The 12,062-nt window shown below is 39.2% G+C and overlaps 1 protein-coding gene across 12 annotated transcripts in view; it reads right to left on the reverse strand.

Moving 5' to 3' along the window:
* SAMD12 (sterile alpha motif domain containing 12) overlaps positions 1–12,062 on the reverse strand; it is a 392,988-nt gene that overhangs the window by 205,093 nt on the left and 175,833 nt on the right. For 10 of the 12 annotated variants that reach the window (XM_037010841.2, XM_073229999.1, XM_073229995.1 and 7 more), the window contains exon 3: positions 7,156–7,285. In XM_037010841.2, the coding sequence (XP_036866736.1) occupies positions 7,156–7,285 (130 nt within the window). The remainder of the gene's footprint in view (positions 1–7,155; positions 7,286–12,062) is intronic. The other 2 variants (XM_037010846.2, XM_073229996.1) reach the window with 1 other exon arrangement.

The raw sequence follows: 12,062 nt of genomic DNA on the forward strand, positions 1-12,062 counted from the left end.
CTAACTATTCATCTTTTTTATTGATCTTTTTAAAGAATCAACCTTACCTTTGTTAATTTTTTATTGATTGTATGTTTTTGTCTCATTAATTTCAGCTGTTTGCGATTACTGTGTTCTTCCTTTTCTAACTTAAGATAGAAATTTAATTAATTGATTTCAACTGTCCTTTCTTTTCACATATAGGCATTTAATGCTATGTTTTCCCCTCTAAGTTCTACTATGTCTGCACCACATAAGTACTTAATATTTTCTATTATCATTGAGTTCAAAATATTTTCCAGTTTCTCTTATGATTTTTCTTCACTCATGTAGTTACTTGGATGTATGTTAAGTTTTTAAATATTTGGGATTTTCTTGATATCTTGTTAATGATTTCTAACTTAATTCCATTATGATCTGAAAATTCACCCTGAAGGACTTTAGTTTTCTTTTTTTAATTTATTGACACTTACTTATGCCCTGGCATATAGTATATCATGGTGAATTCTTCTTATGAACTTGAAGAGTGTATATTCTGAAATTATTGGGCGTAGTGTTCTGCCTGGCATGTAGTAGTGACTAAATTTTTTAATATAAATGAATTAACTATGATTGAACAAGTAAATGAAGTGAATAGAAAGGAACTGGTCAAGGGGCTAGAATGAAACTATGTAGAGAAAGGCAGAAACCTGTGCAGCTAAGTTGAAAATAAGAGGATGGCTATAACTGAGGAAGCAAACATCCAGGGGATATAGGGGATGTCTGGTTAAAGCAGAGCAGAAAATTTTATTTGTAGAACAGAACAAGGGCATGTGGTCTGAAACAAGGGGAAGGAGCAGACAGATGGGGAGAGAATAATAAATACAGGGGAATACCATCAGATAGCTTATACCTTCTCAGTGTAGGAGGAGGACATCTACTAGAGATGAATAAGGAACTTGGAAGGAGATACTTTGGGATATCCAATTAATAGGCAACTAGGATGAAGGAAAGGATTGGGGTTGGGGGTGGCACCATGGCTATACTGTGGCCAGGCAGCAAGAATTCGTCATAGGGTCAGTCATCAAGGGCTTCCTTCAGCAAGATTTCTGACCTGGACACCTAAAAGGTCCTTGGGGTGGGTCTTAGTTAGCCTTTAGCAGAACTTTCTAATAATTAAACTTTTCAACTATCAACTTAGTGTAACAAATTCTACAGTAGGGCTTACTCTGGGAGCTACAGAATGAGTTATTTAAACCAGATGAGGAGGCGTAAGAAAGGCTTTCTGTAGGAGGTTGTATCTGAACTAAAGCCTGAAAGGAGGCTGGGATTATCCAGGTAAATGGGTGGGTTTGAGGATGGTAGAAAGAGCACAGTATTTAAGAACCTTGAAAAATAGCTTGGCAGGCCTGTAGTTTAGAGAAGGAAATAGTAAAAACAAAGAAATACCATAACCACCCCAAAATCTTTTTTAAAAAAAGGTTGCTTTTAAAAATTATGAAATGTTCATCCCTAGAGGTGTTCCAGCAAAGGCAGTTGGCCATGCAGCAGGGATGTTGGAAAGGAAACATGTGGAAACTTTGGTTGATTTGGTGGGGGGATATTCATTCCCCACTCCTCCTATTCCCTTGTAGAAGGACTTCTCTGACTATGGCTCCTGGCCTCTCTTGATGACTATTTGGTGCCCCTGGAGGCAGGAGTTGGGTTTGCTCATCCCAGTCACATGTTCTGTCATCTCATGTGACCTCTGTGTCTGACACAGTCTGCTTTCTGCCACACAGTAAAAGGGGCAGTCCCCCAGTAATGACAGTGACCAGAACGCCTAATTAGAGGGAAAATATTCTTAGCAAATCAATTTGTCTAAAGGCCTAAATGACATTCTCCAAAATGCTTTATCAGGAATACAGCTGATATTTTGATCTCCATTCATACTTTTCATTGGAAGAAGTTTTTTTTTTTTTTTAACCCCACAAAACCTTGGATGACATCTAAAGTCCTTTCCAACGTTCAGGAGTCTATTATCCTGAATTATCAAGACAACCAAATTCAGCACCCTTGGTTTAAGAACATTGAGAAATATAAAGATGAGATTACTAATCTTTCCATCAAAAGGGGTTAAAAACAAAGAATACATGCTGTTATTGGAATATTGGCTTATAGGAAACTTATGTCCTGGTGATGCCAGAAACTTAAGTATACAGACATAAAATGCTGCTCAAGGTTCAATGAAAAAAATGCAGACCAGTTCATATAAAAAAGACATGTAACAAAACACTAAGATATAGGAAAGCAGAACACAATATTCAGAGGGAACACCAATTAAGATGAGCAATTGTGCAGTAGTTAAATATGACCACACTTTATTTGGCTATACTGGATTCTACTATGTAATATTCTCACAGGTATGTCACATCTTTTGAGACTTGTTAACTACACATCCTGTTGGTCTCTGTGGGTGATCCTAACCATAATAAAAGACTAAGACAAGAGCAGAAGGGTAAAGGGGTGGAACATCTCAGAGAAATCAGCACTGAAGAGAACAATGTTAGCAAATGCAGAGCCACAATCCAGAGTCTGAAAAAGACTGAGGTCTGCTTAATTCAACAGCATGAGCAAAATTGTCAAATTTCAGGGTGTGACATCTCAGTGGAATATTTTAGAAAGGGGAAAGAGTTACAAAGGGCAGTGGTTGAAGCACAAAAACACCCAGAAGTATTCATCTGTTTTGTAGGAGACGATTCAAAAATATGACAAATTGATATTGACCATTTGCAGGGGATACTTATAGGTACGTATTTATTCCTGCAGACATCTAGACATCTAAAGGATTCCCACTGCTGCTCCACAAAGCAGACTACATGGAAACCTTTTACACATTTAAAATATCTTTTAAAAATATTTTATATTCTGGGGAACTCTGAGTGCTTTACCCATGAAAATAAGTCTTTAAAGTTGGCAGGGGAGCGAACCCTTTACAGATGGAGGACTTGGGGCTGAAGGAGGTGAGTTCACGTTAGCAACCACCACAGGAAGAATACAAGGCACAGCCAGGGGCTGAAATCGCCTCAAACCTGAAAAAGATTCTTAACTGTGCATAAAAGAGAATCGGAAAGTTGCCTGTGAGATTATACCTGGCCCAGCAGAGCATCCTCATCAGCATGCCAAGCCGGGCCTGAGAAAGCTGGGGAAAGAATCTTGCAAGCATAGGAAAATAGACAAATTTCTTTCCTTCAAGCCTAATCTTACGATTTATATCTATCTATCCTAATGCCTCTCAGATATTCTAACCATCTTATGCCTTTTAAGAGGGCTTCTGCATGGAGTTAACACTAGTAACTCCTCTTCTGATTAAACAAATCTGCCACAAAATAGCAGGCACTTTATGGACACAATGAAATCATCAAATTCTAACAGGAATTTCGCAAAAGAGTTTGAATGTTGGTGGGATAAAACATACCTTACGTTTTCTTAGGTATTGGAGAAACTGGGAGGACAATTTGCTTAGAATACAGTGTTCTTCAAATAAAGGCATTAAGAAAATGTTAGTGAAGTGGAATTACTAGCTAAAGCATAAATTTAAAATATTAAACTATTGAGGTTAAAGGATAATTCTGAAAAAAAGGTCAAAATCATGATTCTCATCAAATACAAAAATGAAGACAGGTTTAAGATTTTATTTAACTCATTAATGAGGAAACTGGTAAGATGTTACAACCAGCTCAAAGGAGAATCCAGACAGACACATTTATAGATAAGGAAGATTGAAATGAATGTGTAAATGGGAGGAAAAACTCATCTTTTCCACTGTGGTTAATGAAGTCAACTGAACCTCTATGGGGCAGAATTTACACATCTATAACAATAATTATTTTGTTTTGCTATCAGTTACCTATAGCTTACAGAATTGTAAAACAGCTCTGTAGAATCAGAATTAGGTAACCCAAAATGGTGTGCTATTGATAATGCATAGTTTTCCAAGATAGTACAATTTTTTTCTTACACAGATCACTGACCATCTTATTTATTGCTCTATTTCCCCAAACCTGCTACAGGGCAGATGCTCCATAAATACTTGCTAAATGGATAAATGTCTACTATGTATCAGACATTAAGCTAAGCTCTTCATATGCATCATCCCACTAATCTTCCCAACAACCTTTTAAGATAAATATTTTTCTCATTTCACTGGTGGGAAATTAACTTGTGTGATGTTATATTGCTATTACTTGTCAAAAGTTGGGGGTGGAGGACAAGGGGGCAGGATTTGACTCAGGTCTGCCTTAGAAAGGCTGTCTTTATTTTCTTCCTTCCATTTAATACATGTCTTTTTTCTTTATCATCATTGTACCATGTGCCTCTAAATTAAGGGATTGTTTACATGTTACATTGATATCACATGCTTCCTTGATGAACATGATATTGGAGGGTTTTGCTAAGAAAAATAAATGAGCAGTATGCAAGAGAATCTAAGCATAAATAAAAGATGCAATGAACATCTTTATTGCAGCCTTGCAGATAAGCACAGGATATTTACCAGCCCAGACTTCTCCCCTGCCGCCTTGGGTACCCATTTCCCAATTTTCAGGATAATAAAGATAGATGAATTCAAAATCATTTATGTGTGTTATTTTCACAGAAATCAGAAAAGCATGTAAGAAAACAGCAGCAGCTAACATTCATTGTATGCTTAGCACCTTCACGGCATCACTAATGGGGGCGGGTATGATTATCATGTCCTTTTTACAGGTAAAGAAAGCTAAAGTGCACCTGTCATCACTGCCCTCACCCTAAGTTCCTCTATGTATGCACAGGCTGCTAAGGTTTGCGGCGTTGTCACATGTCTTGATGTTTTATGACTTCTCTGCCCTGTTTATCATAGCCTCTAAGAGTACTAGGATTCCCAGAAATTTCAGTACCATAGGGCTGGGAACTGCAGGCTGGCATAAATCCTGAAAGCAATTTCCTAGCCACTTGGCACTTGTGATTACCTGGGTATTTTACATTCACCCTTGGAGAGGTAGGAAGCCAGAGAAGAGGGGAGGAGAATGGTCTTTGAGGGCTCAAATAGGTGAATATCTAAAAGTTAATCTGAAACCATTCTCTCTGTTCCCTAAGTCCCCAAATAATTCCCTGACTTCTTTCCTTGCAAGAACACAGGCTGCCCTTAGAATAAAATAATAGTAGGTTTTAGACATCTCCAGATGAGTCTTGACATGAATAATAGTGCAATGCTGGCACATAGGAGGTGTGAACAAATGGCTGACTGCACAATTACTTGTATTATTTCATTTAATCTTCATAACAACTCTCTGAGGCAGGTACTATTATTAGCAATATTTTGGAGAGGAGGAAGTGAGGTCAAATAACTCATCCAGGTTAAGCAGTTTCCCCAAGATCCCAAGAAGGTTGGGATTTACCAATACCAGCTATATTCCATGGAGACCAAGTGTGCCACCAAAAATAAGGTGACAGTTGTTAAAAACATATCTCATTTGCATACCCCTTTTCCCTCATGTTACATAACAGAAAGCCTTGGGAATTAGTACCATTAATCTATCAGCACTGAAGCATGAGATCTTTATTTCTAAGGGGCATAACACCCATTCTCTTCAAACTATTATAAATGCTTATCCTTCCCTCAAGGATATCTCATAACTCCCACCCCTAATAAAAGATAACACTACTTTCAAATAAGATCATGAAAAAGGCTTTGCATTACTGTCGCACAGGCATTAATATACATTAAGCAGACGTGACCTAATGAAGGCTGCTATAATCAGCCAAATGGTCACTAACTGATTGATGACTTTTAGGGATGGAATAATTGTCCCTGTATGGGATTTTTTTTATATTCTTAAGGGGGAACTAAGAGAAAAATCTAGACAATTGGACTCTAAGCTAAGTTCTGACACTACCTTCAGGGCTTCAGGAATTTCATCCAAAAGGGCCATTACCTCTAGTTGGTAGGGGAGAAAGGAAGTGCATTAAGGACCATTTTTGTATTTAAATTAGGAGGATTTCCCTCTCTGGTACTCAGCTGGAGCTACCTTTGATTGAGTTTCTTACGTATTTAAATATTAGCATCTTGGTCAGCGGGAATCCATGATAATCTAGCTCTGTGTTTTTAAAGCATGATTCAGTATTAGAATGCTTTTCACCAAATCAAGATTTTGTACATTTTGAATACGTAAAACAGCTTCTCTGGTTGACATACCCACTCCAATCCAAGGCACACCCTTTGCCCCTTTGGCAACCTCTAGTGTACCCAAGGGCTCCAGGGAACACACTTTGAGAACCACCCATCAAGTCTTGCTCTAGGGAGGTGTGATCTGCGCCAGATTTCAGAGCTACAGGGTAAAAACTGAACTGCAAAAGTAAATTCTACTGTTTACTGTGTCCCTTTCCAAAGGGACTTCCAACAGGAGTGAATAGAATATAGAGAGGTTAGGATTTCTGACAATAGAAAGAATGAGTTTGGAAAGAGGCTTGACATCTAGAATGCTGAGCTACTCAAGAGCAAGTCCCTTTCCCATTAGAGGACCAGTTTTCTCTTAGAAAACAGAAGAATCTGGATTAGAATCAGGACTTAACATTGTCTCCTGGAAGCACAGTTTTGGTGCATGGAGCATGTTCCTCCGTCCTGTCGTTCATGGCCATGTCTGCAGAAGAGGAAGGAGGGAGGCTACCCACATGCAAGCAGCATCTCCGATTCAGAGACATGATCCTAAGGACTTTCACAGTTCATTATACTGTCATGCTTCCTGACCTCTCTATATAATACCCAAAGCCCCTCCGTCTAAATGAAGTCATAATTTATGCTTTGAAGGTATTCATCTCATGGGCAGTAAGCATTATTATATTCACTTTAAAATTTTTCTATTTAGAACATTTGCTTAACCAACTTAATCTAAAAGACTTATCCCCTTTTTCTTCTCTAGGACAATATACTCTTATTTTTTCTAGAGTCCCCTATACTTTTATATGGGACACTCAAAATTCATGCTTCTCTATAATAACCACTTATGCTTGTTAAGTAGCATAGCTCACAGGGACCTGGAATTTCACCCTCCTTTTAAAGTAAACCCATGCCAGAAAATTTCAGCAGGAAGATGCTGTTGCATTCTAAGGGTGTGGGAAAGGCCACTGTGGTGGTGACAGGGAAAAGGAGCATGATATTTTGGATACCGCATACTTTACCAGTTATGTCATGCTGTTTGAATGACTCACTGTAGATCTGATACTGATTTGGACAATGTTTCTTCAGCCACTTGCAGACATCCTGCTGAGTCCACAGAGCCACTGGCTTTGACAGCTTCACCGTAGCCGACTGTAAATGAAGAAGGAAAAGGAGGTCTGTTAATGCCAGCCACACACCTAGAAAGGCATCCCTGTCAAAGTCCCAGAGCATGGTAAAGGCTACAGATAGGCTGGATTCTCTGAGGATAAATACCTGGCTTTTCTCCTTCTAACCTCTACTGACCTTCTCCACATGCCTGAATCCAGACAGAAAAGGTCTGGGTGGAGAAAAGGCCATGCAAATTATTCCTATTCGCAAGTTATCATCTCTACTGGGAAAAATCTCCAGAAAGTAGTGTTTTCTGATGAATACTCTAACAACAACACAATGGGGTTGCTAAGCAATTCGTTTTTAGGGTGCCCCCAAGTGGCCTTTCTCTGTATTCCAAGAAAGTGGCCATTTCTTGTTCTCTAATAATCTCTAGGGCCTAGTGCCACACTGGCCCTGGAAGGTGGTAATAATTATCTTAGGAATGAGCACTATAGGATTTAGACAGCTGCATACTAAAAGGCACAAGTCAGCGGGAGCTCTGGGCTTCGGGCGGTCCTGTACCATCTAGGAATGAGTTATGCCACAGAGGGAAGCAAAAAGTCAATTCTGCCAGCACGTCGAGAATGGGAATGAGAAACTGGGGTAACTAGAACTTATGTAGAAGCCAACTAATCATGGCCTTTTATTGCTCACTGGATCTTTCAGTGAGGTGTCTGTGAAACAAAGCAAAAGAAAATACAGAGGTGCGGAGGACTCAGCCTTTGACAGATGGCAGGTCGTATGCTCATTAACTAACAGGCATCCTCTGTGCTGGATTCTGGTTTTCCTCATGGATTCCAGGAACTCGGCTGAGGCAAGATGAAAGCTACCCGTCACTTTTATCATTCTGGATCAGTGTTTGCCACAAAGGAGGGTGAAATTGATAGTTCTTTAAAGGATGTTGGGTGGCAATACAGAGTTGGCCTTAAGTGTCACTGACCTTTTCAGTAAGGATCATTTGCTTTCATTTCTCGTCTTTCAGATTAAGGCAAGGGGAGAGCCTCGATTTTGTGTAAGTGTGATTTAACATCTTTTAACACTTGCTAAAATGTTTTCTGACAAACAGCGCTGGCTTCAGCCTCAGAACTTACACTGGAAAGCAATATATGTGACATGTAAGAACTGTTCTATTTTTATTTAAGGTTGCTTTTATTTTATGGCAAATTATGGCCAAAATAAATCTGATTTTCAGTAGTAGTATCTTGTTTGCTTTTAAAACTAATTTGAATAACAAAGCTACCACCAGTGAGTCAATTTTAAGAGAAATATTAGGAAGTGCAGATGGAAACAATAATAAAAATAGTGGGAGTGACATGCACATGATTAAAGTTTGGAAACACTATGATTCTTTGGGCCATCATTTACAAAATAATTACAAATAATGTTTATCACTTTTTACTTTGTAATTTTTAAAATTGTGGTCGATAGTATTTTTCCAAAGTTAACTTTTATTATATATGTACACACACATACACACATATGTATTTGCTTCCCATTCACTGTGACTGGCATTCCTCCACGGATATTAGGGTTGGTGTTCCCTCTCCTTGAATTTCGGCAGCATCTGTGATGGTCCTCACCAGTACAGGGCGGTGGGAGTATTGCTATCTATGTAACTTCTGAGGCTAGGTCATAAAAAAGATACAGCTTCTGCCTGGCTCACCCACTCTGGCACTCACCTTGGGAGCTCAGACACATGCTGTGAGGAATCCCATACCACATGAAGAGACCATGTGTAGGAACTGTGGCCACCCACCCAGGTGAGGTCTCAGCTGACAGCACCACAGACCACCACTCAAATGAGTAAACAAGCTGCAGATGATTTCAGCCAGTTGCCTTCAACTCTTCCTGCTGAGGCCCCCAGACACCATGATGCAGAGACAAACCGACTCTGTTGTGCCCTGAGTGAATTTCTGACCTATATACTCCATAGCATCATAAATAGCTGTCTTCCACCATTAAGTTTTGGGGTAATTTGTTTTGCGACCCTGGTTTCTGGAACACTCAGTTATATGCTTAGTGAGGCCATAACTGTTATAATTGTGCTCCCAGAGTGCCTTGCACTTAAAAGATGCTCTATACAGCCACAATGAGTGAATTAATGAGATGAAACCATTCTCATGGAGTCTGTGCTCACAGACCTGCCTTACTATTTAATCAGAATTGCAAGTCTAGCTCTTGCTGGTCCTTATCCCAACTGTGTTGTGCTCACATGACTCCCAATCAAATCTTTCAGCCTCTCCATCTACCCAACACCCTGAGCCACAGGCTGACAGGCATTTTCCCTCTAACCTCTGTGTACAACCATTATCAACTGCTTTCCTAATTTTGATGAGAGAGGACAACTCTGGAATGGATGGTGCAAATGAGTGAATGTTTTGCTGTTGTTCAGTTTTTTGCCTTTTTGCCCATCACTACTTCATTTCCTTTGCATGATTAGGAAACTAGAATTTTGGCTCTTTAGTTAGAAGTACACTTACTACCATGTTTCACAAGTCAGCACCTCTGAATCTGGCTCCTTCCTGCTCTAAAAATTTTCCTTCAGATTAGCTGAATGAGTTTGCAGCTGACACATCATTACCCTGCAATCCCTTGCAAGTCTCCTGCAAGGAAAGCTCATCACATCTTTTGAAAACTCCTATAAACCAGTCACAGAAGGCTATAAATTAGGAAGGGAAAGGCGAGAGGATAGAGTTGCTTATATACCAATATATTAAACTTCCTGGAAGGTCATGCTTCAACTTGTTCATTCCCTAGGGAACAGAGGACCCTCAGCACCAAGCCTATTAGACTGGGCTTCAGGTGGAGCTTGACCTAAACATGCCAACTCAGCTCGGAAAGCATCCTCACCAGCCCACCATGTATGCTTTTGTTACAAATTTTCCTTTTATCATAAAGCCAGGTGATCTGAGAACACTCAAGAAACTGTCTTGCTTTTCTTCAGAATATATTCTTACTAACTGTAATTTGGTATCACTTGCTAGGGGAGCAGTAAACTCAATGTTCTAGGCTTAGATTTTTAAGACTGTATGAACTTATAAGGATACGCCTCCACAGAAACTAGTATAACAAATAAAATGGGGAGGGATAAAGATTCCTACTGTTAATAAGCATGGTTTGTCTCTTTTTAATAAGATTGTGATAAAAGTATTGGTCTCATTTATTAGCTGATTCTTAGCCTTGGCTTTCTTATGAGATTGTTATTAGTTTGCTCCACATTAACTTGTTAAGAATTATAATGACTCCAGTTCCCCCACTCGGCTGCTGCCTTTTGGATTCTCAGAGCAGACTTCCACTTGTTCTGCTTGAACTTCTCCTTGTGTAGCACCCCTGGTCAGCCTCGGTTACTTCTCCTTCTATCATAATGGTCCATGCCCAACTGTAACCTAGTTTTGGGAGTGAAAACCATAACCTGATGCTTTTAAAGAGCTTAAACTTTATTTATATGTGCAATTTGCAACAAAAAAGAATATGCTAAGCTCACATCAATCTTTTTATCTCACTGGAAGATGCAAAGTTGTCAAACTTAAAAGCTCACAGAGTTATCTCAACCACCCTCCTTTTCTCTGCCACCCAATACTTAACACCTCTCTTTCCACCCAACTTCAGAGGATAATTTTCTCCTATATGTTTTCCACAGTAGGACCCTAAACCAAAAGAATCTCTCTGAAACAGAGGTGGTATTTTACATTTATTGTAAACAGTAAATAAGTAACCCTGCCTAAAGGCAAACATTAAAAAAGCATTTGCTCCAGTTTTCTTTCTCCATGCTCAGGTCTACGACATCATTCTCTGGATTTTTACAACCGTGGGAGACACTTTTGGTTTTTTTCTGCTGCCCTGGAAGAGGCTGGAGGCAGTTTGTTATCTTAACTCCTATGTGCTGTGACACCAAGCAGTATCCCAGGCATTTCCTTTCTGAGTTGGTCCTGGCTTTTCTACAGATAAGCTGAAGTACATTTCAGCTGCCTTTAATTTTTATTTTACAGGGAGACCTCGCTTTATGCAAAAGACATATTTCCGAGGGAAAGGCTGTCTTCAGATTATTTTTTTTGCAAGTGATTCCTATTTTAAGTTACCCTTATACTGTAAGTTTAGCTATGTTTTATAGTAATTTCTGATTTGTATTTGACTGGAAAGGAGTCAGGTTTTTTCAGGTAAATGAAGTTTTCTGCTAATAATCAAATATTTCGAAGAAGTTTGATACTGAAAAAACATATCACAAAATGCTTTTAAGGTTAAACTTTGTGATTAAATTATCCCTTAATGTCTCTGTAATCCCTTAATATAAATTCTCTTCTGCTTTACTGGGCTTTGATTTGTAAGAGAACACTTCAATTGCAAGCTCCCAGTGGCTGTACAAACTCAACTAGGTAAGCTCACGGGAAGCCCAGTCGGTTGATTACGCAGAGAGAAAGCATGAATTGTTTATATCCACTGGCAGGTCAATGTGAGCTTTATGGCCAAATGTCAGAAAGTGATAAACATTTTTGCAGCATCTCCTTATAAGCAAGTATTTGCAAGTTCTAAACAGTGCTTCTTTCTTCCCTTACCATCCTGCAATGTCTTTTCTTTAGGTCCTGGTCTTCTCTCTTACTGGCTTAACCACTGTATAATCTTAAAATTGGAGAAAGGAAGAAGGAAAGGGAGGAAGGAAAGGGGAGGAAGGGGCAAGGGGAGGAAAAACACATAGAGTAAGCATTAATGTCAACTTTAGCAGCTTTTGACGTTTATTCACCCAAAATGGGCCTCTAAATATCAGGAATGATTGGTTAGT

The sequence above is a fragment of the Manis javanica genome, chromosome 2, assembly GCF_040802235.1.
Source record: "Manis javanica isolate MJ-LG chromosome 2, MJ_LKY, whole genome shotgun sequence".
NCBI classification, from domain to species: domain Eukaryota; kingdom Metazoa; phylum Chordata; class Mammalia; order Pholidota; family Manidae; genus Manis; species Manis javanica.